The sequence below is a fragment of the Haplochromis burtoni genome, unplaced genomic scaffold (genome assembly GCF_018398535.1).
Source record: "Haplochromis burtoni strain Fernald_Lab_line unplaced genomic scaffold, NCSU_Asbu1 Contig_120, whole genome shotgun sequence".
NCBI classification, from domain to species: Eukaryota; Metazoa; Chordata; class Actinopteri; order Cichliformes; family Cichlidae; genus Haplochromis; species Haplochromis burtoni.
In genome coordinates, this window is record NW_024582481.1 from 222,491 (window position 1) to 250,041 (window position 27,551).

At 42.3% G+C, this 27,551-nt stretch overlaps 2 protein-coding genes across 5 annotated transcripts in view; one reads left to right on the forward strand and one right to left on the reverse strand.

Moving 5' to 3' along the window:
• The window catches only part of zmp:0000001114 (suppressor of tumorigenicity 14 protein), a 20,894-nt gene extending 4,564 nt beyond the window's left edge, over positions 1-16,330 (forward strand). Inside the window, exons 2-19 of one of the 2 annotated variants that reach the window (XM_005943132.3) lie at positions 2,902-3,046; positions 3,675-3,835; positions 5,476-5,546; positions 5,923-6,092; positions 6,782-6,817; positions 7,170-7,398; positions 8,905-9,044; positions 9,158-9,258; positions 9,607-9,716; positions 10,561-10,691; positions 11,128-11,232; positions 11,373-11,480; positions 11,860-11,973; positions 12,465-12,584; positions 13,045-13,225; positions 13,876-14,144; positions 14,537-14,676; positions 14,790-16,330. In XM_005943132.3, the coding sequence (XP_005943194.1) occupies positions 2,902-3,046; positions 3,675-3,835; positions 5,476-5,546; positions 5,923-6,092; positions 6,782-6,817; positions 7,170-7,398; positions 8,905-9,044; positions 9,158-9,258; positions 9,607-9,716; positions 10,561-10,691; positions 11,128-11,232; positions 11,373-11,480; positions 11,860-11,973; positions 12,465-12,584; positions 13,045-13,225; positions 13,876-14,144; positions 14,537-14,676; positions 14,790-14,951 (2,493 nt within the window). In that variant the 3' untranslated portion in view covers positions 14,952-16,330. The remainder of the gene's footprint in view (positions 1-2,901; positions 3,047-3,674; positions 3,836-5,475; positions 5,547-5,922; positions 6,093-6,781; positions 6,818-7,169; positions 7,399-8,904; positions 9,045-9,157; positions 9,259-9,606; positions 9,717-10,560; positions 10,692-11,127; positions 11,233-11,372; positions 11,481-11,859; positions 11,974-12,464; positions 12,585-13,044; positions 13,226-13,875; positions 14,145-14,536; positions 14,677-14,789) is intronic. The other variant, XM_014340362.2, reaches the window with a different exon arrangement.
• kirrel3l (kirre like nephrin family adhesion molecule 3, like) overlaps positions 15,315-27,551 on the reverse strand; it is a 35,266-nt gene continuing 23,029 nt past the window's right edge. For 2 of the 3 annotated variants that reach the window (XM_042223766.1, XM_014340363.2), the window contains exons 4-15: positions 25,971-26,128; positions 24,366-24,516; positions 24,120-24,225; positions 23,727-23,875; positions 23,471-23,598; positions 22,138-22,264; positions 21,582-21,682; positions 20,681-20,879; positions 19,748-19,867; positions 19,446-19,555; positions 19,203-19,292; positions 15,315-19,084 (exon numbers count right to left, since the gene is read on the reverse strand). In XM_042223766.1, the coding sequence (XP_042079700.1) occupies positions 18,593-19,084; positions 19,203-19,292; positions 19,446-19,555; positions 19,748-19,867; positions 20,681-20,879; positions 21,582-21,682; positions 22,138-22,264; positions 23,471-23,598; positions 23,727-23,875; positions 24,120-24,225; positions 24,366-24,516; positions 25,971-26,128 (1,931 nt within the window). In that variant the 3' untranslated portion in view covers positions 15,315-18,592. The remainder of the gene's footprint in view (positions 19,085-19,202; positions 19,293-19,445; positions 19,556-19,747; positions 19,868-20,680; positions 20,880-21,581; positions 21,683-22,137; positions 22,265-23,470; positions 23,599-23,726; positions 23,876-24,119; positions 24,226-24,365; positions 24,517-25,970; positions 26,129-27,551) is intronic. The other variant, XM_005943133.3, reaches the window with a different exon arrangement.

Sequence of the window (27,551 nt, forward strand, 5' to 3'; positions counted from 1 at the left end):
CTTCTTTTGAACTGCGACAAGATGATGCATCTGTCTGATAACCCCTCTTCTTCTTCTTATTCATACTGTAGTGTTTTTGTGTGTGTGTGTGTGTGGTAATGTGTGTGTGTGTGTGTGTGTGTGTGTGTGTGTGTGTGTGTGTGTGTGTGTGTGTGTTTTGTGCTCCTCCTTCTTTGGTTGTAAAGATGGGGCAATTGGTGCATACCACTCAAATCTCCCCCTAAATCTCTCTCTTCTCTTCCTTCTCTACCTTTATTGCCATTGCATATAGCACATACAATGAAATTTGTTGTCTCTTTTTAATAAAAGAAAGTTGTTTTCTTGTTAACCATTAACAGCTTTTTAAGTTTGAAGCCAGTAGTGTAATGGAGTTTGTCCAATAAATAAAAACTTCTATGTAATGATATAAAAAAGCCAATGTATAAAGATTTCAATGTGCTTGAGAGGTTAAAATTGTGCAAGAGTTTAAAGTACTTTAAAACCATACATGCCACAAAAACCCACTTAAATGCCTTAAAAATGAAAAATAAAACATTGTAGAGGGGCTCTTACTGTGCCTTGGAGCAGCTGGAATGATGCTGGAAAACTGAGAATTGACTTTAGTTATGGCTGCTGGATTAAAAACCGTTTGTAAAACTGGAAGTACGTGTCTCTAAAGCCCTGCTACATGTTCCAGATGGCAACATTTGAGAACCATTGAGCTAAGCTAGCTAGCTAAAGATCCATTTCGTTACTATGAGTCATCTCCTGTTGCTGTGGAAACAGGTAACTTCCTTCAATACTTCTACACTTGCATCTGTCCTATTTTGTTTTTTTGTTTTGTTTTTTTTCTTTTCTGTTTATATCCACAGCCTTGAGGTGTTGCCGTAGTTGGTTACCACCAGATGCCAACAATAACGAGCCCTGTAACGGTTGCGCTCTCACTCTTGTGTGGTATCCTCACACAGAAGCTTCAGTGCTTGTGTCTTTGAAGGTTGAAGTTCTATTGCAACGCTGTGTTGTTAAGTATGCTTGTGCATTTTTAAGTAGGCATATTTAAATGCCAGAGCTTTCTTAGCAGGTATACGCTGTAAACCTGCACATCAACTAGGCTACATTAGTTTCTGCCAACATCTTCATAGTTCAGTGTTGACTGATGGCCTACAGTCATTTAGGGTGGCATAGCTCACTGAGTTGGTATTTAAAAAAAAAAATGCTGCATATTCAGAATGAGAGAGTATTTCCTTCTTCTAGCGAAGAATAGAATATGGTGAAAAGTATGTAATAGTTATATTGGGCTATGATCAGGGTGACTAATAAGGAGAGACCCTGGAGCACTTGCTGACCCCATATCTAATGATTCCCCTCATTTTAGCCCATGATTGCTGTTCCAGATTCCAATTAGAAAGCATGTGTGGAAGCCCTAGCTGGGCAAGAATAGGCCTTAATTGCCATGAGTTATCATCTAGACTCATGTAATTGAGCCCCCATCTTAAGGGGCAGCACATCTGACAAATTGATTTAATACCAAAGTGATTCTCCATCCCTAATGGCACTCTGGCTTCTTCACTCAGGGGCTACTGGCACTGAATTCATTGTGTGTTGATTACTAACAGGCCTAAAACCTTTCTCTCTGTCCACCCACTTGAGCGAGATTGGTAACAGACTTTCATACAGTATCGGCGCACACACACACCCTGAAGCACATGTCCATATTATGATTTCTTTATCTTGGTTATCATGCTGAATTTCTGAATGTAAGCGTGTGTGCTGCTGCGTGAATAAAAAAGGCACAGTTACTAAACTGGTTTTGTCAGTCTTGTGTAAAAACAAGTCACCTGTCTGAATTTGTCACTCCTGGAAAGTAGTCCAAAGTGTTTCACAACACATGTAACTGCTGCATTGCAGCAACATATTACTTGGAATAAAACAGTTTTTTCTACCTTGTATACAGGGAGCTCATTTCTTCATGACAGCCAATGAAACATATGAAGTTTAAAAAGTAAAGCTTGAAGAACTCACAGATGTGCTTTTCACTTCTGTTGTGGGATTAATGAGTTTGCAAAGTTGTTTCTGTAATTAAAAGTATAAAAATCACTTTGAATCTACATTTCAAAATTTCATAGAAATGGTAGGTTTGAACCATAGATGGAGAAGATAATAGCGAGAGGCAAAAATAATTTATACCCATAACAAACCCACAGCAGACCTGGGTGCACCTTCATGCTTTGCAGCATCGTTTATTTGCTGTATACACACAGTTGGCTGCAGCTCTCTCTCGCTGCCAGCCGCACACACGGACGACAACAACAATACTGCAGGACCCAGTTCCGTGCAGGTGCGTCTGCCTTCCCTGCACGGCACTGCAGGCCATGCCCCACCACAATACCACTCCACGCAAAAGTCAAAAACATGTATTGATCATGGTAGTCTGTACATTACATACTGAGATTTGACTTGTGCAGACAAAAATCTACCATTAAACACTATAGGCACTACACACAGTGCCACACCCTAAATGACATCATCCTCTAAATGGCACCATTATTTATAATGTCAACAAGTAGTTTTTATGAAACTAACTAACAATAAAGACCATAAGCTAATTAGGAAAACCTTTATTAAAGTATCAATCAAATGAGCAGTACACTAATTCTCTAATAGATTTCTATACTGCTGACCAGAGAGAACTAGCTGGCCATTAGGATACATTGGCTTCATTTTTCAGACCCAGAGGCTATGCCCATCTTCTCTACTGTCTGTTTTAAAGACCCACTTCTTACCGAATTTTGGTCACTATTTAGGAAGGTTTAGGAAAAACTAAATATTTCTCTGTAGCTCGCGGTGTAAATGTTGTCTGCACTGACAATGTGGCTTCCTTTCTGTTTGCTCACTGTGTTTTTTGTTCTCTTTCTGCATCAGGGTCACAGCAAACATGAGCGGATCGACTTTTTAACCCAAAAAGAGAAGGCACCACCAAAGAGCAAGACTGGCATCGTGATTGGTGTTGTTGTGGCACTTCTCATCCTTTCAGCCGTCGCAGCTTTCCTCATTTGGTTTTTTGTCTGTGAGTATTAAAAGCTTTCTTTGAATATGCTGTCCAGGGTGGGTGCTTGGCGTGCGTGCTTTGAAATGCTTGATAAATTCAAGATGAAGACAATTGCTGGACATTGTGTGCAGACGATCTGTCCGAAAATCAGAGTTGTCTTTGACAGAATGTAAATGGATAGTTGCGTTGTTAACATTGCTTACTGCCAAACCTTTTAGAGCATGATAAACAGAGAAGTAGATCATTTACACTTGCTGTGAAAGCACAGCTCTTTGAATGTGAGTGCAAGAGTGGCTTGTTTGGGTTTTGTAATTTCCCATTAGTGTTAGCCTGTTTGACAGCTCTGACGTTCTTTTTAATAACGCAAAGGAGAAAAATGTCACAGAGACCATGGCGCAGCTTTCTTGTCATTTACACATACGGAGCCTGATAAAAAGGCTTCTGAAGTCTTGATAAACACAGTCTTGATTTAACTGACTGTTTTAATTGCCCTGAGAAGCAAACTGTCGTCACAGCATAAGATTGCACTGTACAGTCTCAGCTTGTGCTTGAAGGCCTGTTGAAAACTTTCCCCTTTCATCAGAAGCAACCATCTCATCCCATTTTGTTGATCAAACACTTAACTCTCATCTGCTTCTCTTCCAAGTTAAAGATGCTGATTCAGATGCCGCCCTCAGTAAGCAGCTCCGTCAATCAGTACCGGTTTTTAGCGGGCGTATGACGCTGGTTAATCAACCTTATGACCAAAACCTGGAGGACACCAACAGCCCAGAATTCCAGGCTCTGGCAGAAAAATTGGAGACAGTTGTAAGTCTGACACCCTGTTTTGTTCCCTTTCTGTCATGTGCATTGTTATTGTTAACTATTTAGAGCAGAGTTTTGAGTGCTCTTGTTAAGGATTAGCACTGAATGTTGTTTGCCATTGAGGAAATGCTTTTTTAAATATGTCCATCCCAGTGCACAGAAAGCGCTAAAGGGCACATTTGTGTGGGTGGAATAAAACTCCGTGCATTCCCTGAGTAATTCCCTCAACAGCATCTCCTATTATTGGAGGCAGTGGAGATGTTTGTAGCACCACTTAGGAGAATGTTGATAACAAAAAGCCCTCCCTCAAACCCATCAAGCGCACACTTGCTCACTGAAAGCTACATAAGTGAGGGTGTTAGATGAGAATTAGAGTGGAAGTGCTGGACAAGAATATTAGATGACTAGACAATTGGATGAAAGCTTTGCGATGCGCACCCCTGCTTCCAAAAAAAGTTGGAAAGGATGCCGAGTAAAATCTAGACAATATATAATGCACTCATTTCCATATCACTGAACCCTTATATTTAATCTAAAAACAAGAACAAAGACAGCATTGCATGCTGTAAGTAAGAATATTTAAGAAAATCTACACACATTTTGAATTTGATGCAAGCAACATGTTTTGTTTTTGTTTTTTAAAGATACCCAATCACATTTACCACTGTATTGCATCATCTCTCTTTTTACCAGCACACCGAGTGTCCTGAGGATGCTGTAGTTTAGAAAGCAAGTGTTTGCTAATTCTTGCTTGATATTGGATTCCAGCTGTTCAGAGCCTCCCTTTGTTTTAGTTTCAGTCTACTGAAAAATATTACATGATGTTGTGTACAGGTACCTCAAGAAAAATTCCCCAATTTTGATTTGTCTGTGCAATCCCACTTCCCTTCAGTCCATCTTAAATGAGCTCTGACTTGGAGAATGCAGCGTTTTTCTGACCCAAGTCATTTTCGCTACTTAATCAAGTCTGGTTTTTGGTTTTGTTGAACTAATTTTTCTCCCCATTCTTGCTTCTAAAAGACTCCAGTCTGCTGTTAAAATAGATAAATAAATAATGATTAAGCTCTAATAGATGTGAAATCCTCCACTAGACATTTTTTCAGCCTAACTTTCTAGCATGTTTTTTTTTCAGTATCTGATTCAAAACGGTAAATGGACCTATACTTATATAGCACTTTTCTACTCTACCTGAGCACTCAAAGCGCTTTATACAACTTGCCTCATTCAGCCATTCACACCAATTCATACAAGCACTTTTTTCTATGCTTTTTCCTGAGTAAGTGCTTTCTGTCTAACATCGCATACATTCATACGCCGATGGGTGGATCGGAGAGAAACTTGGGAAAAGTATCTCACCCTAGGTTATTTGGCACACAGACTGGGCGCAGCCAGGGATTGAACCAAAAACCTTCTGATTCGTTTTTAAAAAAATGACTATGTAGTTTTCAGAAAGACCAAAATATTTCTGGTCTGTCTTTGTGCTGCTTTCAGTCACATATAATTTATAAAAAGAAGGCAAATTAAGCTTTTGTTTGAGCTCTTATTACTAACTATTATACTAACTACTATGCTATTTATATGTTGAGTATGAACACATGCAGAGATCTTATGAATATTAAGTGGAATACATTGTCTCTCCACAGCTGGGGAACTATTTAAAGAGAGATCCAATCCTTGAAAAATACTACACCAAATCTGTAGTCACTGCATTCAGGTACTGTTGTGATCCTGAGTTCTTCTATTTATTTATTTTTTTAGTAGTGAACAGTCCGCTACAGTGCTTGTTTAGGTTTGATGTCCAAAAAAGAAAAGAAGATGCACTAAATCTTGAAGGAAGAAAATGATTGTTTTGCACAGAGGTTTTTGTTTTTGCTAGCATTACAGGATTCAATGTGGTCTAATTGGTTAATACCGCCTGGAGCTATGCTTGTAGTATTCCACAGTAGTAATATATGAATCAGTGGCTAGTAGCAGTAACTAATAATATTAGCTATTTTAGCTTTTGGTATTTAGCTGTGTAGGTTTTTGTGACCTCTTGAATGCTCAAGTCTGTTTCTTTGATTCCATTTCCATTTGTCTGCTTACACCAGCGAGGGCGTGAAAGCCTACTACTGGTCTCAGTTCAACATTCCACACAGCGACCTGGAGATGATACCGGACGTTTCAGAGGAGCGGATCTTGGATGCACTGGAGAGTGGCATTAGGCAAAGCCGCTCGGCAAGTGCCCCTGATGTCAAGATCAGTCAAGTCACTGCCTCACGTATGTAACACCAGGGTCTGGTGGGGGGGGTCACAAGACGTATTGCCCTAGTTGGTTTTAGTATTTGATTTTTAAAAATCAAGAAAGATAAAGCTTTGTGAATACAGATCAGAATAGCGTTATTGTTGTATGCTTTCCAAATTGGTATTCTGTGTGCTTTGTATTTATATTACAGGGGCTTGCTTTGAGTTGTGCTGATAAGATGATAACTGATAAGCCAGACCTCTCAGCTTGTGCTGCATCTGAGATTGCACATTTTATGCTGTTTGGATCCTCTAATGATATTAGCTGGGGCCTGGCCTCACTCGAGACAGCCATTTTTCTTCCTTCTGTCTTCTCAGCATTCACATTGCATTTGTCCACATCCTGGCCACCAGCCAAGTGTTGGCCCTGTGACTCAGTGGTTTCGGTCCTCCTTTTAAAATGATTTCTGTGGGTATGATTTGATGTTGCTGTCCCAGATAGTTAGACAGAGATGTATGAGTTGCTGCTGTAGGGCAAGGTGAGATGGAGCAGAAAGAGCTACACACCATCACCGGTTCCCTTAACCGCAGGGAAATGGAACAGAAAATGTGCAACCCAAATATTTTAGGCTCATGCATCAAATTCTATCAGCCTCCCAACTTTAGTGACCCATTCTTACCTTTCCTTCTGTTTCTCTGTCACCCACCCCCTCTCTCTGTCTCTAGTCACGGATTCTCGTATGGCCAGGGACCCAAGAGCCAGTGAGTACTGCATGTCCCATTTCAATCACTCGCAGTTGTAATTTTCCAGCTGGCTTGATGCTCACACTCCTGCCAGTCTGTAACGAATGACTGGTCTATCCTGTACTGTACATGTGCTGCTGCTATAGTCAGAGATTGAGAACTGAGTATCAGGCAAGAGTGAGACACTTTTCTTTGACTCCGTCTGATGGGTTCTAACGTAAAAGTCTATTCATTTATTTACAATATTTGTGTAAATATTTTTTACAAAGTCACTACAGGCCATGATGATGATGATTATGTTTTCTTTTGGCTGTTTCCTAGTGCCACATGTCCCTGCACACTCTGATTTAACCAGTGTTCTCATTCACAGATGATTGTTTCTACCGTCTGGAAGCTGACACAAATCCCCAGAATTTTTCATCTCCAGGGTACCCCACGGGCTACCCCCCCAAGTCACGGTGTCAGTGGCAAATCCGAGCCTCGGAGGAAAACGTTATAGTTGTAAATTTCCTTTATTTCTACATTGAGGATGACTGCTCAGACGACTTTGTCTACATCTATGACTCTTTGAGTCCAGACGATTCTCAGGCCATTACAAAGTAAGTAGTGGTGTAAATATCCAGAAGGTTTGTGGTAGGAGTATGAATAATGATTCTTTATTAAAGGAAATTAAAGGATAATACCACTATGCCATTTACTAGCTAAATGTCTTTTTGTTGTTACTGCCGTATTCCCTGTGAAAGAAATTCCATTATTTAAAAAAATACAAAAAATGTGATCAAATATCGAGTATGATATCAAATAAGCCATAACACCTATCAACATGTTGGCTTTTCAGCCCATTAGTATAAAAGGTGGTCAATTGTGCACTTTTCATAGAGGTCTGCTGTGCATTTTTCCACAGACACACCTGTGTATTTGCCTGCTAAACTACCAAAAACTGCGTTTGTAGTAGTTCCCACTATGCTGTGTATCTTCAGGACCACATTATGTCATGACTAATACAGATAAGGTGACAAAAAGTAAACCAGTTAATTGAGCTTTTGTTTCTACAGTACATCAGGTAAACTGTAGTATTGCTGTAAACCTTGGTAGGAGGATTTCTACCAACATTTGTCTTTTTAGTCCCGATGATCAAAGAGATTCACAGAAGAGAACTGGTTACTTTATGTTTGACTTAAAGGTTGCAAAAGGATATCTGAACAAATATTTTCTTGATGTAGGTGGAACATGTTCCACTCCAATCCTTTCACTGGATTTTTGATTACATTTTTTGGGGGCTCTGAAAGCCTTTAGTGCTATATGTCCCGTTTATTGTCAACTTCTGAGACCTTGGTGAGATTGAGTTGGCTCAAAAGGGACCTCTCCTTTCAAACGTGTGAAAGGTGCCACCCTGAATCCTGCTACAGCACTGTCTGTAATTGCACTTTGTGATCAGTGGGATGGATATGATTCTGAAACTACAAGCTCCTGAATGCAACATCAGTTGTAGCTGCAGGCAATTTCAAACCCAGAAACCACTGCCAAACAAATGCGTGTTACCAAGTGATGCATACAATTTTTATAATACTATTGAGTGATCAGCTTTATCCAAGGTGACATGAGGTTTATGAGAGCCATAATATAATACTCTGTAATGACATTATTCTACTGAGGGTAGATGTATTGCTGCTCTTGCAGCGTCATTCACACCTCCGTGGCTCTGCTGCCAGCAGAGCCACGCTAAAACTTTTTTGCTAATGTTCCCATTGTTTGACTTTGAAAGTCGGCCTAAGCAATTTCTGTCCATCTCTCTGCTTCATTTTCTCTTTCTCCACTTCCCTCTGCTTATCTATTGATTTCTTCTCAAATTATTATTATTATTTTTTCTATGAAGCATTTTAAATCTGTTTGCTGTATCGGTGTTTTAGTGCTTCTGGCTAAAAATGCATACAGTTACGTTTGCCCTCTCTTAGTTGGAGCACGTAATCTCCAGTCAGTAAATGCATCAGACACATGACTTGGCTTCATGGTTGTCTTTCCTGTTTTCAGACTGTTTTTTGGATTCCATACTCATAATCAATTTTGTTTACTTTGCTGCTTTACCGCTTCTCCTTGGTTCACAGGAAGTGTGGTCAGAGGCCTCCTTCTAACCCTCTGGAAGTTGTGTCATCTAACAACATCATGCTGATTAACTTTATAGCTGAGACTCATGCTCAGAAGCCTGGCTTCCAAGCCGCGTACAGTGTGATCCCCAAGGCTGATGGTAAAAAAGCAGACATGCATCTAGATGTGCCAAGATGTTACCTTTACATGTAAATCCATGACAAACTCTAGTATGTTCTGTAAGAATCTAAATGTATGACATGTTCATTTCAGTTACGTGTGGTGGCAGCCTTTCTCAAAAACAGGGAAACTTCACTTCCCCACTTTACCCAAGCTTTTATCCTCCTGCTAAAGACTGCAAGTGGACCATCACGGTATGTACCACTCTGCCTTTCCCCAGCCCCTCCTCTGCTTGAACCTTTACCCCCACACACCCCCTGCTCCTCCTCCTCCTTCACCATGCTTAGCCTGCCATGAGAGAGATGCTGAGGCAGCACTACTGCTCAGTACCTCTTCTATCTTCATCTGTCAGACTGCTGTTTCTACTGCAGTTCTAGCTGGGCTGCAGTGTTTTGTGTGTTCGGTTGAGTTTGTTGGTGTGCATGTAGTGTGTGCGTGTGCGCGCGCTCAGTTCCATGATAGCTGTGGCTTGGTGTGTATCTTAGTTCTGTGTGTGAAGGGAGGAAAAAAAAAAGACAATCAGCTATTCTTTTGTATTACAGGTCGCTCCTGGGAGCAAAGTACGGCTGAGGTTCACCATGTTTCGCATGAAAGAGCCTGGGGTGGACACGCGTTTATGTCACAAAGACTATGTGGAAATTATGGGAAACAAGTAAGATATTCAGTTCCTCATATTGATGTCCAAAATAACACAAAGTTGATTCTGATACCTTTTTGTTTCTTTCTTTTCCTCATTGTGCCAAGGCCACAGCGAAATATTAGAATGTGAAAACTAAAATGTGGTATTAACAGGTTCACATTTGGTGTGTATCCTGTCAACCTGTGACATCATGATGCACCAATAGCATAATTACCTCTGACCAGTTAGAATCATGTGGTTTTTATAGCTTTATCACGTGAGGAGAGATAAGAACCTAATAAAGATGAGGTTGTATTGGAGGATGGGATCCAGCATGCGACTTTCATCCACAACAGTTGGTTTTACGTCCCATATGAAATGTGGTATTTTTCATTTTTAGTTGCAGGAGTTGTAATTATTGGCAGTATTTTCATCTAAAAATATCAGCTAAATATGTTTTTCTCAAAAAAGCCTTTCTGGGATTCCTTCATGGCATATAGAAGGTGAATTTGTCCATGTGCTGTTTTGTTCCTATAATTTCAAACCTATGAGATTTTGTGATCAGTGAGTAACAGTGATGGTTGTGGAGAAGTAATTTTATTTGCTAATAGGCCAATACCAGTCAGGTTAATACTAATGTTGGCTGATATATGTACTATATCTACGCATATGTATATATCTGTTAACAAAGCTGTTTCCTTACTTCCTGGTCTGCTTTGACTGCCTTGTGTATTTTCCTTGTTTATTTACAGTAAACTGGTTTGTTTACAACTTTTCTGTCTTGTGCTGCCTCTTCAGAATCTGAGCAATTACTTTTTCACCAAAGCTGCCATAACCCTATCCAAAACTTAAACTGAATTTTGCTTTTGTGTTCCAGGTATTGTGGAGAAGTCGCATCGCTGTCTTTGACCTCTGACACCAACGTTCTAGTGGTTAATTTCCACTCTGATAGGTCTCACACTGACAAAGGCTTCAGTGCAGAGTACAGTTCCTATGATCCTTCAAACCGTAAGCCTTGTCTCTCAACTAAATTTACACAACATGTTGTGTTATGAGTGAAATGTCTGTCACAATGTGACGGTGACGGCTGTGAGACTGCACAGTAACCATGTTGTTAGATGGTAACTGACTGGTAGTCAAACGGAGCTGTTCATTGTTGATGCTTTCTCATCTGTGGCAGGGAAACTCAAGAGCGAGTCTAATCACTGAAGAGCTTATTTACTGACTCCCTTTTATTTGTCACTGTCAGTCAGGAGCACGTCACTTTCAATACTCTCCACTCTTTGTTGTCTCCAAGTTTGACTAAAATGAATTTATAATTGCTCTGATCAACAGGGGCAAGCATTGGCAGCATGACTCGTCTTGTGAAAATGCATAACTCTGTTTTGCTCAATTTGTCACTATACCCCCACCCACCCATGTTTTCTATGTGTTATGGGATAAGCTTGCCCTGACCGGTTTGCCTGCACCAATGGCCTGTGCATCGACCAGAAATTGAAGTGTGATGGCTGGAACGACTGTGGTGACATGAGCGATGAGAGGCAGTGCAGTAAGTTCGCCTTTATCCCTGCCCCGCTTTTCCTACCTTTATTCCTCAGAACTACTTTTTGGCATCCTTATTTGTGAATTTCCCAATCATTCATATATACATCTTCTTAAGATGAATTGTTGAAATTTCTGTTGTTTCAGATTGCGATAAGGACCAGTTCGCTTGCAGTAATGGCATGTGTAAACCGAAACTCTGGGTGTGTGATCATGTCAACGACTGTGGGGATGGAAGTGATGAGAAAATATGCGGTAAGTATTCCCACCTCTTAGAGGACTCTTCAGGAAATGCAAAAACCCTATTTAGCCTATTTGCTGTGCTAATTGTGTTAACATTAAAAGTCCATCACCCCTACTACTACGGCCAGTGACGACTTGGCTGTGTACGCTCATTATTCTATCTAGAATAGAGTTTGTTTGAAGCCTTGCCCAGTCTGCTCAGCGTCCTGTCAGATGCTTAATCATATACAATGCATGCAAGAACTCTGGAGGCAGATTTTAATGGCTCCTGTGGCTGCACCACTAATGTCCTTCTAGAACTCATTGGATTGTCTTTTGTTCAAGTTTTTATTTATTTATTTATTTTAAAATTTTATTGCAATTTCTTCACCTTGTGTTCTATTGCCTCAAGGTTGTGCCCAAAATGAGTTCCAGTGTGGGAACGGGGTTTGTCTGCCACAGAGTGTTCAGTGTGATGATAAGCAAGACTGCAAAGATGGGAGCGATGAGGTTGGTTGTAAAACTGGTGAGTGTCTTCTGTTATTCTCTTCCCTTAAAAATCCCGCCAACATTAATGATTTATTTGGGTTGTTTGTTTTTAAGCATCTTACACAAACCATTAAATAATGAACCTTCATCCACAGCTCAGCAGTTATAGCAGTTTAACAAAGACGTTTCTCTGAAGACCTGATTCTTAACCCGAAACATTTTATGTTAGCTTTGTGTTTCTTTTTGTTTCATTCCCTCCTACTCTGTACTTCGCTCTTTATCAGCTTCCCTTTCGCTCACTCAGACACACACAGGGGGCACCCTTGCGTTTCCTTTTGATTCTCACTTCTGTGAATAAAGAGGGATATTAGACCTGAACCCCAATCAATATGTCCAATCAATGCAATCAGCTCCTCAATCACTCTGCATTGTGTATTCAAGCGTCACTTTGAAGCCTCTCTGATTGCATACTGTTTTACTGGTTAAAGCGTGTTTTTGATTTTGGGACGTGTCTCCACCCCACTACAGATACGAGTATATGCACTGACTATAGCTTCAAGTGTAAGAGCGGAGTTTGTATCAACAAGGTGAATGCCGAATGTGACCGCGTCCAGGACTGCTCTGATAACTCGGATGAGACCATTTGTGGTAAGACGTGCTTTAATTGCTTCACCCCTTGCGAGATTTGGGTTTTTAAAAATTGCTGCAAGTGGTCCTAATCTCTTCACTGCCATTCAGGTTAGATTGGAGAGGCTGGGCTGAGCTGCATGTTGGCTGTCTGTTAGAAAAGAGCCCCAGGCCTCGACTGCTTTTATTTCATTCTTTGAAAGCAGCTCTTGTTATCTCTGAACTTTTTTGGGGTTTTTTTTACCTACATTTCAGCCTCAGGCTTTGTCTGTATTTATTAATTTAATTTAATTTCTTTTCTTTTTTGTTTTGTTTTTTGGATCGGCTAATACGCATGTATGCCTTTATTAAGATTCCAAAAAGAGTCATTATTACATTTGAAGCCAGGTTTGGCATCATGATGGCTTTAACTTAATCTCAGTTTCTGATTTTTCTCTCTTGCTTCCTCTCTGCCTCTGTTATATTTTCTGTCAAATTACAGATTGTGGCACCAGGCCTTACAAGCTGAATCGCATCGTAGGAGGGCAGAATGCTGAGCTAGGGGAGTGGCCTTGGCAGGTTAGCCTTCACTTCTCAACCTACGGGCCGACTTGTGGTGCCTCAATCATCTCTAACACGTGGCTTCTTTCGGCCGCTCACTGTTTTGTCACCAGCAACTCAGAGTAAGTCACAGATCCGTAGCACTCATACACAACTGTAGTTCTCTCTGTGTAACATACAAAGTGTGCAGAAAAAAAAAAAACCAGAGTTCGGCAAAAAATTGCAGAAGGAATCTTGGTGGTGGTATCCTGGGAATGTTTTCATCAGAGTGCCCTATAGGTGGTGCACTAAGCATACTGTTCAGACTGAGACAATTGAATTATGACTGAGCTTGAGATGGGTTTATTTTCACATATTTGCCATACAAAGCATTTAGTATTCCTAACAGTTCTACACATTTTATTTTTTGAATAATTTCTAAATCCAATCTAAAAGTTAAATGCAAAACTAAGCATGAGTGTAGCAGGAGCTGCATTTGTGAAGTTTTAAATAAAAAGTTTTTGTTTAGCGTGTAAGACAGGTCTGGTCATTTTTGTGTGACACCAAAAAATGTGAGATGTTTTTTGCTTTCAGTTCAAAACTTTTTTGTTTTTTAATATATTTTGGTTGAGCTGACGGAACCAACAGCAGTGATTAAAGTCTTAAATGTTGTTGCAGGGCTGTTGTAATGGATTACGTTAGATTATGCCATGCTTACTCATATTTCTTCCCTATTTTATACCTAAATATATAAAAATGTCAAACTTTCCTCCATGATACTGTACTACCGCAGGAACAACAATCCATCCCGCTGGCTGTCCTACAGTGGCATGCAGAACCAATACAGCCATGACAACGTGCAGTCCCGCAAATTGAAGAGAATCATCCCCCACCCGCTCTACAATCAAATGACATCTGACTATGACATTGCTCTGCTGGAGCTCAGTGAACCTCTGCAATTTGCCAATACCATACAACCCATCTGCCTACCCGATTCCTCCCATGTTTTCCCAGCAGGCATGTCCTGCTGGGTCACAGGCTGGGGCGCTCTCCGAGAAGGAGGTATTATAAGTGTAATGGTGATTCTCTGAACAACTGTAGTCATTTTAAATTTAATTTAAAAAAAAAAATCATTTATGTATTTATTTTTTGGTGACCCACTCTGTTCTTTACATTCCATTCACTGTCCATACCGTTTCCTAATCTCTCCAATCACGACATACTCCTCTTGCACTTCTTCCTGTATCCCTTTCTCTAATCTACTTTATTCCCTATACATATATTAACACAGACATCGGCTCTCCTGTGTCACCTCTTAAACCTTCATTAGCTAACATTAATCTACCCCGTTAACCAGTGACTGTAGAAAACAGTCATTGGTTTATACCTTTTTTATGACAGCACTGGAAGGCGAGGTCATGTAACACAGTACTGATCCCTTTGTCGTACTCTAGCAGGTCAAGCTGCACAGATTTTACAGAAAGCATTAGTGAAAATCATCAACGACTCCGTGTGTGACGTGGTCACAGAAGGCCAAGTCACCTCCAGGATGCTCTGCAGTGGATACTTGTCTGGAGGCGTTGACGCATGCCAGGTGAGATTGTGTGCACATTTCCTAAAAGCATGAAAAAAAAACAATTTGTTGATGTGGGCAGATCGCATCCAAACGCAGTCTAACAACCATTCTACTCCAACCGTGATCACCAGGGTGACTCTGGAGGCCCCCTGGTGTGCTTCGAAGAGAGCGGGAAGTGGTTCCAGGCGGGCATTGTGAGCTGGGGAGAGGGCTGCGCTCGTCGGAACAAGCCTGGCGTCTACACGCGCGTCACCAAGCTCAGAGAATGGATTAAACAGGAGACAAATATTTGATGTTTGTGTGGGGAACAGGCTGGGTTGCAGAGTTAACCCATCCTGTTGCTCAAGGTCATCAGTGCTTTAAAAAAAACCCATCAGAATGAACATGTTATTCTGATCAGAACAAAGCTACTCGCATCAGCTACTTGACTTCAGGCATGGTATTTTATGTAATTTTTAAAGACGATCTTTAGCACAATGAGCATAGTTACCCCCATCAATTCTTGACCTCTTTAAGCGGTAAATACACAGAGAAATATGAAATATATAGTTTGTGAATTATTTTTTTCACTCTTTTTGTCCAGTGTGACTATTTTAAGGGATTCAGAGTGTTTCTGAGTACATTATCATACTCTGGAAAGTGGTTGTATTTTAAAGTTTTTAATGTGATTTTTTTTTTTTTTTTTTCCCCCTCTTTTGTGAGATGCTTTCATCCTCTTGCGGCAGTAAATATTGCCAGTAAGCTCATGCGGTAAGTAGCTATAAATTTATGGTTTTATGTAATGACAGAAGTTTCTTTAAAAACAAAAAAACAATAGCTACAATAAAAACAAATAACACAAGAACAAAAATCCAGGTAGGGGAATTTTCATATCCTACTAAAATGAATGAAAACCAAAAACTGCCTTGAAGGTAGAAAATGCAGTAATCAATCTAAAAGCCCACAGTTTGCTTTGGAAAATGGCCAGCAATAAAGTACACCGGTTTGTAGTCAGCAGTCTGAAAATAGGAAAAACACTAGCATGAGCATTGAAGAGTTAGACTGGAGTGATTCATAAAAAGTTGTAGCAACCCAGATCAGTTTATTTGTTATTTATAGAGGGCCCTGCCGGTGAATGATTAGGCAAAATCTCATACTCAAGAGAAGGGCAGAGGGTGGTGTTTAGGTCTTGCTGGCTTTTGCACATGTCTGCAGTTAAGCTCAGGGCGACTGGGGTCTTCAATCACACAGCCTGAGTGTAAATCAGTGCGGTTTTCACTAGTTGCAAGAGCAATGCAAGCCATTCTTCACCGTGAGAGCTTCCTCTGTTTGATCACGACCCAACTTCACCTTAAGCAACATATCTGACCCGATGGTTTATTCTAACGCAACTGTTACACTCAGGATAAGAACTAGAATTTTCCAAGGATTATTTATTGAAGGGGAGGAAATATTAGAATAAACAATTGGCAGAGTTATATACATATGTAAATGTGTATTATTTTTTCAAAATATGTATGTAGAAAGTTGGGAGAGGCTACAAATTTTAGAAGATATTTTCATAAGCATTGTATACAAACTGTGACTTGGATTATGGACCTTTTATTCTCTGTGTGTGTGTGCGTTTGTATCTATTTTTATATGAGTCATGATAATAAACATCTTTTATCTGATTCCTCTGCACCTAATTACATTACCTGTATCATTTGTCTTTGATGGGGCCTTGTTTTGTATTATGTTGTGCATAATGAATGCAGGCCTTGTGAGACTTTGTCCCTTCTCACAGTAGAATTGTAATGAGCGTGTTCTTCTCCTCCCTGTCGTGAGCAGCGGGCCTACCTGGGGAACAAAGGTGACAGGGCGAACTCATATTGTCAAATAATACCTACCTTTGTCGCAGCTCTATCCTGTTACCCTTCGAGATAGGCGCGTTGGCTTCAGGAGGTGGATACACATACAGTGGGGGTTCTACTATCTCATCTGTCTTCATTAAAAGCAGCACACCACTGGGGGAATAGGAAAATCAACATAGACAGTGCTGCTAATTTATGTATTCATCATTTTTGCTACATGGGAGGCTTTGTTTTTCACTGTTCCCCATGCCCAATGAAGCAGCTCACCAGGCTGATTAACTCAGAGGATTCACACGAGCCGTGTTCTTTATCGGAAATGGTTTTATTTAAATATAAATATGTGTACAAAGGTACAAGCAACAATAGCTCTTTTTTTTTTTTTTTAGCAAATAAAATTCTTAATACAATATTAAAAGAATGAACAAACAAAATGGCAATTAGTTGTGTTCCAAAGCATGGTAACTGCATTCAGAGGAATGATGAACAACTCAGACAAGAAAATGTGTGAATACCAAATAAAATAAACTGAGATAGATACATATGTATATAAAGATACTTTACAGTAGAGCAGCTTACACGCTGTACTTTAAGGCGTATACAAAATAGAAAAATAAAGACAAGCGATGATGTTTGCCTCCTCACTTTAAGTGACATTTGTTCTCTCATTAGGCTGCCTGGGAACGTTTCATTTCTTTCTTTATATTTTTAGACAAATGGCAGTACAAGCGTCCACACCAAAAACGCCCAGGAAGTGGAATGCGGCCGGGTCAGGTGCAGTAACCGATGTCTCGAACATGAAATGGACATGAATATAAACGCTGAAGAGTTTCACTAGACACATCATTTGCATGCAACAGAGAGAAAGTATGGACTTAGCCATTTGTACAGATACTCAGTTTCAGGGTAGTACTGTTTCTTGTAAACATAGCGAGACGATTTGATTGAGTTGAGTTGTAAAACTTGAGAGCGGGTGGTCCCCCGTCAGGACCGCCTTCCACATCTTACCCCACCTAAGCCTGCCGAAGTTGATTCTGCGTTCAAGTTTATTTCAAGTTCAAGATTGCCACCATTTTCCAAAAAAAAAAAAAAGACCACTTTTGATTGTTCTGGTAAGTTCCTACTCTTGATTTTACAATCAGAAAGTACAGCAGGAAACGATGCAGGGGTAGATCAACAGTTTTCAACATCAGCCCCTATTTTTATTACCTATACAATTTGTTACCATCTTTGGGTTTTCACTGCCTTAACTCGTCCGTGTCAGTACAACAGAGTCCTCCATTAAAACGAAGGCAATATGCACATTCTTCTCTCCCCACTGGCAGACAACACTTTGTGTCCAACGTGTTAAGGTTATCACGAGAGGCTCCAGAAACACAGGTCAGTCCAGATGTATTCCACTTACAATAGAGTGCCTGTAGCACTTGTTGGTTAGTGCAGCTAGCCTGTTGTGCAGAATAGTTCATGTCTGTCTCTGTGGATAGCTCAGTCATTTGTAGATGATAGAGACACAAATGTGCTTACAATTCCTTTCGCATGCCAACGAAAACATCAAAATGACAGACAACAAAGGTTCTTCACACCTTTTTACCCCCCCCTCCTCAAATACTGTACGTGTTAGCTCGTACTGTCTTCTTTCAAAGTATTTACGAGGTTATGTTTACAATTAGTGTTGACACAAAGTAAACTCTGGAATGCAGGTAAACAGCTACCCCAGTCGTTTTGGCCACCCAAATTTAAGGGATGCATTTGATTTATTTTCTGGTTGGCCCACGAACTCGCAGAACATCTCCACAAGTTTGGGTGGTCATCATGTAGAGACAACCTAGTGAGGTATCGCACTGTAATGTTCATCATATGCTTGACTTGAACATCACAATCTGCTTAATTTTCTAGCTCTACAAGTTCACATTATTGTAGATGCTGCCGTCCATCGCAGGTTGGTTATTCATAACCGAAATCATGCCTCCCTTCTTATACTGTCCTAACAAATCCTTGCAGGACTGTCCGAGTAAAGAAAGTTCATGTTAGTCCGCCCACACATGTGGTGACAAATAGTTATCTACTCACTGCTTCTTTACTCTTTTTTTTTTTTTTTGGCCCTATCAGACATGAGTCTGCATACGTTGCGAGGGCCGGCCATAGTCGGACTGCTGGGAGGACACTTGTGACGAGGCGTAAGAGAAGCGAGATGAGCTCGAGACCTTGCTGGCCTGATCTGATTGGTCGTACGCATCCACCTTCTCATAGGAAGCAGGCTTAACATAACTGGTGAAGGCGTGGCCATAAGTAGCAGGTAGGTAAGCAGTGCCACTGTAGAGGGGGTCAGTGGGATAAACTCCCCCCTGCTGGGCAGGCTGCTGCTGGGCAGCTTGCTGCTGTTCGTATGAGGTTCTGCTCACTGTGGTGGTTGCGTATCGGTGGGAGAAGTCATAGGCACGGGGTTGGGTGCCGTGCTGACCGTACACGGGGCTGGGGGAGGGCAGCTGCGATGGAGTGTAGACCGGCCGAGAATTGGGCACGTATTCAGAAAATCCGCTGCCGCGAATATGACGGTCGTCGTGGCCACGAACATTGTAGTAACCATTGGTAGGATCCTTTGAAAAAAAACAGAGGGGAAAAAAACATCAATTTGACTTTAGTTCAGTATCATGTGGAAAAAAAGCATGCTTGCTATTTTGAGAGTTTCTTCAAGGAAGTGTTTTTCAGTTTTACCTTGATGTCCGATCTTTCGTCCTCCTCCTCTTCCAGGAGGTCGCTGTGTTCTGTGCGCGATGTCCCGGGAGACTCGCTGCTGTTTGGAGCCTGAGGGAAGACCAAGAATTATTAGGATGAACAAGACCTTACTAGAATAAGAACAAAAGAAAGCCTGAACATTATGTTATAATAGTACTGATTTCTCTCTCACAGTCCATGGAGATGTTTGACATACAGAGAAGCTGAACTAAATAGACCTACCATGGGTTCTTTGACATCTTCCTCGTCGTCGTTGCCGCGTGTAGCATTGTGATCGCTGTGAACAATCTGAACTCTGATGTCACTCTTGGAAAGACGAGTGCATCTTTTGCCTATGGGAAATGAGAACAGATTCACTCAACATTGCGAGGAAGATTTGTAAATCCAATTTACACGAAGCTTTCTATTCAAACTCAAGGTGAAACGGCACAAAATTGAACATAATCTTTTCAATTTTCAGCTCGCAGGCACTTTATTATGTTCGATTTGAAGAATTGGCTGTTGACCCTCCTGCCCATACTAACCGTTGAGCTCACCTTTGCCTGTGTGCCTGCAGCAGAGGGAGACCAGAGTGATGACACAGATGAGCAGGACACAGCCGCCACCTACTGCCCCACCTACAATTATCAACATCGGCAGTGCTTCTGCAAGAACAATGGTAACAGTGGCAAAGAGGGTGAGGGTCGATGGTTTGTCAAGAGATGGGGAAGGGATGAAATGAGAGACAGCAGAACATAAGTGTCTAGGAAAGTGCATATTGGAGCAAATGAAAGGAACAGAAGAGATTCTGTTCTCTTTTTTTTTTTCTTGCCTAGCTAATCTGAAAAATGCTCTAGTGCCCATAAATTGATCTGCAGTAAGCCCTGATCTTCTCACAGTGACTGTAACATATGCTCATGTGGGCAATCCAGCATCTCACAGCCTGGCTATTGTCTCTAATCTCTCTGAAAGAAGGGTAACAAGGCCTGACATGCAATGAAGCAATAGACAGTAATCTAATTAGAGATTCCAGGAGATAGCGCTGCCCATTTCTCTGGAGACCCTGCTCTGCTACGTTGATGTAAATTACTGGCGAGGACCTCATTTTTGGTGTCTACTGCAACAAAGGTTTCCCCTAGCATCAGTGGAGTCGTACCACCGCTGTTTAATTTTAAAACCACTTAAGGGGCCTGCAGCCTGAGATGCTGAGCTTGGCTATAAGACATTGATAGAGACTATGATCCCAGCTGCAAACACATGTGGCTTCCTCTAATTGACTTTTGTCCCTAATCAATATCTATGTTATGGGGCAAACATATTCATTAAAGAAGCCATCTGCTGATTAAATCATATCGATTAGAAGAGCATAATTAAGATAAGCACGAGACGGGGGCACTACTTTTACCCAATCTTCACAGCAAGAACCGAGACTATCGCTATAACTCCTGTGCAGGAGTATTACTCTTGCCCGTGTGTACCTTGCTCCTTCAGCGTGACCAGGGCAGTGCCTGTGCCGAAGCGGTTCCAAGCAGTGCAGTTGTAGCGCAGCTGGAAATCTTGTGAAAGAGTCTCAGATAGCACCAGAGACGACACGACTCCGTGGTCACTGGTTACTGTCTGCACTGAGTAACGACCGGAGGAGCCGGAGGACAGGCTCATGTCCCCAAAGGTCCACACCTGTGGAGAAGAGTGAGAGAATAGACAACAGGGGGTAAGTCATTGTTCTATAAAGAATCCTTCACCTGTGAGCAAAGCAGAAGCCGGCACGGCTGTTTATCCTTAGATCCCTGCCTGCTGCTGTGTGAACGCCGGCTCTCTCTCTCTTGTGCTTTTTCCCTGCTGACCTCTGAGGTGCTCGGTGTCTGACACAACTCACGGACTCATGTTTAAGCTGCCTCCCACGTTTGCCCTGCAGGTGAAGCCTAAGGAGGGTTAGGTAGCTACACTGGGAAATAAGGCTACTTTTTGCCGTGTCTAGCACAGGGCCAGCAGGGCACCTGTCTCTCACTTCTCCTCGCACCCTAATTATCCTCTCTCAGCCCAGCGTACATTCAGCAGTTCAACAGGGTCAGACGACTGATGCCTCTTGGGCCGCTAATTGAATGTGGTCTGGCTGAAACCTGCAGGAAGCCATTCTTTTAGCAGCTCCGATAACTCCACAATCATTCCGGTCAGTGTCTGTGTATATGTTTTGTTTTAGCAAGCGAGGTGGAGATGTGCTGGTGCAAAGGTGTAGAAGTGAGGTTAGGGGTAAAGCTCATGTTAGTGATGCTGCTTATGTGGGCGGGGTAAGGAAGGGGGAGTATGTACAAACTGAGTGTGTGAGCTAATAAGCATTAGTGAATGACAACACACAACACAAATAAGAGGATCACTTACAATCTTATCAGGTGGGGGGCTGCTTCCCACCCGGCACTCCAGCTTGCCCTTGGAGTGTTTGACAGCGTGCTGTGTGGCCTCTGCTGTGATGATAGGTGGACCTGTGGGCAGATGAAAGAAAGTGAAGGAAATAAAGAGAGTTTTAAAAAAGACATACAAGTGCAAGCATACAAAAAAAACCTAGACAGTAAAGTGGTGTTAGAAATAGAAATATATATCTATAGATGAATAACTAAGTAACCATTTCCTATATCAGGCCCATCCATTGGCACAAAGGATAAATCTGGTATGTATTAATCTCATGACTTTTCTGTAATCTTTGCTCTTTTTCTGAAATGTTTCATGAGAAAACTCTGCTTTGGTGTTTGAAACTATTGAAAATACTAAAAAAAAATGTTTTAACTAAACAAGTAACTAGACACAGCAGTTGTCAACTGAATGAGTAAAAAGAAAAAGATATATATAGGTTTTTAAAGTAATGAGGAGTAAATTTAACATAAAAAAAACATACTTAAGTGATTTATTTTTTTCTTTTGTTCTTTAAGAAACTTCTTACCATTTACAGTTAGAGTGACATCTCTTTCTGCAACTCCAATACGGGGTACAATGGCCTTGCAGGTGTATGTGCCAGCATCCTCCTGAGTAACAGCCTTCAGCTGCAAGGTGTTACCATTACTGAGCACCTAGTGAGAAATCCAGGGAGACAAGTGAGAAGTATGTTAGAGACAGAAAGAGACAGAAAAAACAAGGTTGTGAGCAGAAGAGGCAGGCGAAAGCAAAGTGGGACCTTTATCAGTGGCCCACTCACTGTGCAGGCAGCACAGAGGTGGGCTGACCATTGTAACAAATGCTGGTGGTTTGAGTTTAATTTCATTGTGAAGAGCTTTAATCACAGCATTAAGCACTCCAGCCACCGCTGAGTGACCGTGCTGCTGTGGAGATTGTTGCAATTAAACAGTGGGGACAGAACGAAGCATGTGTGAGTGGGCCCTAGCCTTTGGAGCTGCTACACTCACTCACTCCTTAGCTCATTGATCCTGTCATTCCATCAAGCTGTGATTAATCCATTTACCCCCGCGCCATCCTCCTCCCTCCCTCCATCTTCACATCTCCCTCTCACTCTACATTTTTTTTAATTTCACCACGCTTATGGAGTAACCCAATTAATCTATTACTCATGGCTGTGTGAGGGACAGTGGCAGTGGGTGGATTAGAAAAAATGTCTGCACCATTCCCTGAGTGTGGCTGAAAGCATTCTCTCTTTAAGATGACAGCATTGCTTATGCCATCCCACAGCATTCTTGACCGGGGGTGCTTTTTCCAGCATAGCTTCAGAAATTACATTAGTTGCCAAGAGAGATCTCCTATGGGATGCCCCCACTAATGGTGTGCACGCTAGAACACTTTTACCAGCATGATGTAACGTGAAGGTGGAAGTGTCCCATTTGTTCCACCTGCAAAATTGACTTTAAGGAGATAGATACGCAAGCCTAGCTGGGCCTTTGTGCTGTCGAGAGGCGGGAGATGCTGCTCTAAAAGTTACAAGTACAAGTAGTGATTCTCCCCTTGAATGAGTGATTGATTGACCGATTGATTAAGTCGGGATTGTGACAACGTGTCGTGTGCTCTGATGATGGTGCTCTATGAATCTGTCATAGGACAGGCAGTTTTCTGCCAGAGGCTTTAGCCCTCAGGGAGAGTGGTTAGAGGAGGTGTTGAAGTTTCTGCCTGAAAAAAGGAAGTGTGGGAAAAAGTGTGAGGGATTCATGCCTCAAGGCCATGTGTGAATGTTTCTCTCCGGAGGAATGGTGCTGAGGTGTGGTGCTGAAGCTTTAGCATCAAGAAAATATGCTGGTGACTGGCTTTTTTTGTTGTTGTTGTTGCCTTACCACACTGGAGCCTTGCTTGGTCCAAGCCAGGGTCAGAGGAGGGTTTCCAGTCCACGCACAAGTGAAGGCTGCATCCATGCCTGTATCCACTGTCATGGGCTTCGGCTCCGACAGCAGTCTGGGGCCAACTAGAAGGGAAGCAATGCAGGCGGCCAGTTAGAATCAGTAAGAGACTTTTTTTAAAAAGCTGCTCTACCTTCAATATCTGAAAACACAAACCACACCGCGTACAGTGTTTGCCTTCAGTTAAACTTACACTGGACATCAACCAGAGTGCTGACATTGGTGCTGCCCACAGAGTTGGACACCTCACAGGAGACGGGGTCTGTGAAGTAGGAGTAGTCCACTGTCACCTCAAGGCTATCCCCATTTGCTTCGGAGATGGGGACTCCTCCTTTCGACCACCTGGAACAAATGAATGATCACAGCTCCATTAGTTCTGGTAAGGAACGGTGCGATGCGTATCAAAGTGGCTGTTAGCCGATTTGTGGCTTGTGCCAATCAAACAGCCCATTTAATCCACGGAGTCTACTTGGCATCTTTTTGTCTCAGTTTATAACATTTTTGCAGCTTATAAAATTCATTTTATTAGGCTTTTATGTCTCAGTGCAACGCAGAGGTTTAGAGTGGACACAGAAAAGACAGATACCTGTATCCAGTGATTTCAGGATTGGCTGAGGCAGAGCAGATGAAGAGAACCTTGGCTCCCTCTGTTACAGTCTGAGGCTGGACTGACAGAGTCACTGAAGGGGGGTCTGTGAGAAGCAGAAACATTCATGTCACTGACATGCATGACTTTGCAAAAGCATTCATTGGTCTCCACAGAACACTGGTGACTGCATGCTGCACGTTGATAATTTCAGAGTGTTTGTAGGCAGGTGGATGCTGGACTCACGCTGGACATTGATAGTGACTGATGTCTGTCGTCCAGCAGGGGCAGCTGGGTTAACAACCCTGCAGGTGTAGGTGCGTCCGGAGTCACTGTCCTCTGGAATGATTGGAAGCATACTGACAGCTGTTTCCCTCTTCCTATCCTCCATTAGGGACTATGAAGAAGGACAAAAACGAAGAGGTGAGTAAAAATCAGCTCAGCGTCACACAACAAAGTTGCATGTCATTAGCGACTTCACCATTTACACACTGCCAGTCTTGTTTTATTTTTTTCCATGCGTGAAGCATTAAAAATTGCCATCCTGTTCCTTGGCATGGCACTTAAATCATATATTTTATGATGCAGCAGGGGATATTGTGCTGTTCCCACATTTCTGAGAGTGTTCCCAGTCAGCGCTCCTTGTTTGTCATCATCTTTTAAATCTATTTACTGCTCACAGAAATCAATACGCCTAAGTGAGGAAAGGTGTAGATTCTGAGGATATGGCTCACTGCTCTCTCACTTTCTTCCTCTCTTCCTCATACATAAGAAAAAAAAACAACAAAAAAAAGAAAGTGAAAGCTGAGCTGCCTGCGTGTCCTTTTTTTTTTGGTTGGTGACAGCGAGGGAGGGGTGTCACACATCATTGGAAAAGAGCAGGGGCGAGCCGAACCTTTTCCCTGGACAGCCAGATCAATGGAACAGGTCTTCCATTCTCTAAGCCAGACACACCAAAAGCATTTTTATGCTAGATCAAATCACATCCCTCCCTGTCGCCAGCCCTCACTTGGACAGAGCACAGCCTACCCCCAATTTCACTCCTAAACGTTGGAAATTCTCTTGTTCTTTCTTTTTTTTATTTTCACAAAGCTATTAACAACACTTTGCTCTGTCTTCACTCCCCTCCACCCCTTTCTATTCCTCTCCTCCACATTCCTCACATCTCATCTCATCTCCTCTCTCTCCCCCTGTAGCTCGCTTCCTTCCCTCCTCACTGTGGGCTCTCGCCTCCTTAAATGTGGCGTTTAGCATCGTTTAGCGTGGTCAGAGAGCATGAAAAATGTGACACTTTCCCAGCCGCGGCTGGCTTACGCTCTGGCGCATCCCCATTGTGTTTTTACAATTGTTGTGGGTGATTTCTTCTTTGCAGAAACTCTACTGTATGAAACACTCATGCCTGTCTGAGCTTTGGCATGCTCCAGTTATGCTGTAGTGTGGCTGCATTAGTGAGCAAAAAAAGGGGAGGGAGTAGAGAGTGAAGAAGGCTGAGGTGGTGTGGGGTGAGGTGGTGTAGGGAGGGGAGAGAAGCTAGGGTGGAAGTCGTGGGGTGGGTAGGGGGGGGTCAGGAATGAGTGGATGCGGAAGGGGGACTGCAGAGAGTAAGCGAACAAATCTTGTGAGGAAAGGGTGGCGATGGAAAAAGAAAGTGTGAGATACCGTGAAAGATAGATGGAGAAAAAAGCATCCAAACAGAAATGAGGAAAAAGATAGTATTATACCCCGAGAGAAAATATTTCTGTTTTTTGAATAGCTTTGCATTTATTTCTGCCCGCTGTTACAGTTTGTAATATTGTGTAGGTGTGTGGTGATTGAATGATAATGCAAAACACGGATCTGTTCTCACTGTACCTTGGAATAAATTGCAGTTTCCATGACTTCTCCATCTCTGTACCAGGTGATTTCAGCAGCAGGTTTGGCTCCCGAGGCTCTGCAGGTGAGGTTGTGCGGTGTGTGGGCCTTGAGACGTACAACGGGGCCGCCTTCCACCACAGGGTCAGAGGGAGGAACTGTAATGCAGAAACAAACATACAGCTCAAGACAAAAAGACTCATTGCAGCTCCGGGCGAGCGCAGAACCGCAAAGACGCATTACTGATATTGAGCTTGCTGTTGCTCTTAGCCCATCGTCAATATATAACAATACCTTCTTATTGCCAAGTGTCTATTTAACAAGGTGTAGTTTCAGACAGGAGAAAAGGCCGAGAGCTGTTGTCATTTGGTGAAAGAAAAAAAAAGCACACACACACTCAAACTTATTTATTTCCTTTCTTGGGGCTAGCATTATTGCTCTATTTGCTCTTACTGTTGCAGAGTGATGTTTCAACTGAATTGCTTATTTGTTCATTTATTTGCATGGTTTCGCACGCACCACTGTCAAGCCAAGCGTGCCACCCCTGATGAAGGCGTCTATCTCCCCAACCAATAAGGGAAGGCGTAAACATGGGGTTTGTGCTGGCCTTTCTTGCACCCTCTACCGAACCAATTTCACTGTGTGTATCTGAATTGTCAGAGGTCCTTCCGCTGCCGCGGCACGGACACTAATGGAATCCGAGTGCTAGGTGATTTTAATTTCCATGCCGATTCCCCTGACTGCACTCCCACCGTTGACTCCTTTGACTGTGCAGGATTGCTTTGGTCTCATCTGGCCACATTGATTTACGCACACACAGACACACACATACACTCACAAGTTAGGCGCACGCTCCCTCCTCATGTCCACACAAAAACATGAGCAATGCATCTGATTTCATTTATGTGTTTATGAAATGCACATAATGTTCATGAAGCACCAGCCACGGTGTCGGCCTTGGTCTTTCGAGAGTGCGTTTAATGTTGAAGAGGCAGTTTTATCAAGTTTTCATGACTGCCTCCACACACACTCTCTGGATGTGTGTGGGCATGTGGCGACCGCACTGCTTCGTGCTACGCTGCGCAGCTTTTGGCGGTGACACGAGACAGATAAAGGTGGGCAGATGAGCTCGGGTGAGTCCTCAGATTCTGTTCATTTAGCTGAAATGTTTCTACCTACCACTCAATTTGCCCTCCCATTGTTGTGCTATCTGCACCACTTGTCACTCTGCCTCAGTGACTTTGAACAGACACCTCCATGCAACGGATGGATTCAGTGACAGCAGGGTCTTTGTGGAGAAATGTTCACATAAGCTGCAGCAACAGATCTCTATAATTGTTCCCTTTGAGTTTTCCTTTCTTGATGAAAAATGCTTGCCTTGCAGGTCCATTTATGGGCAATTGACAGGGCTAATTTATAGAGTGATATTCCTTTTCATGCCACCAGATGCCAGCAGTACTATGTCAACTCCAATTCCCAAAAGATCCGGCCCCCCTCCTCCTCCTCCCCGTACTCCCCCATCCCTAACCCACTCCGCTCCACCTCACCCCACCTCTGAAGGTCTGTGTGAAGAAGTAGATC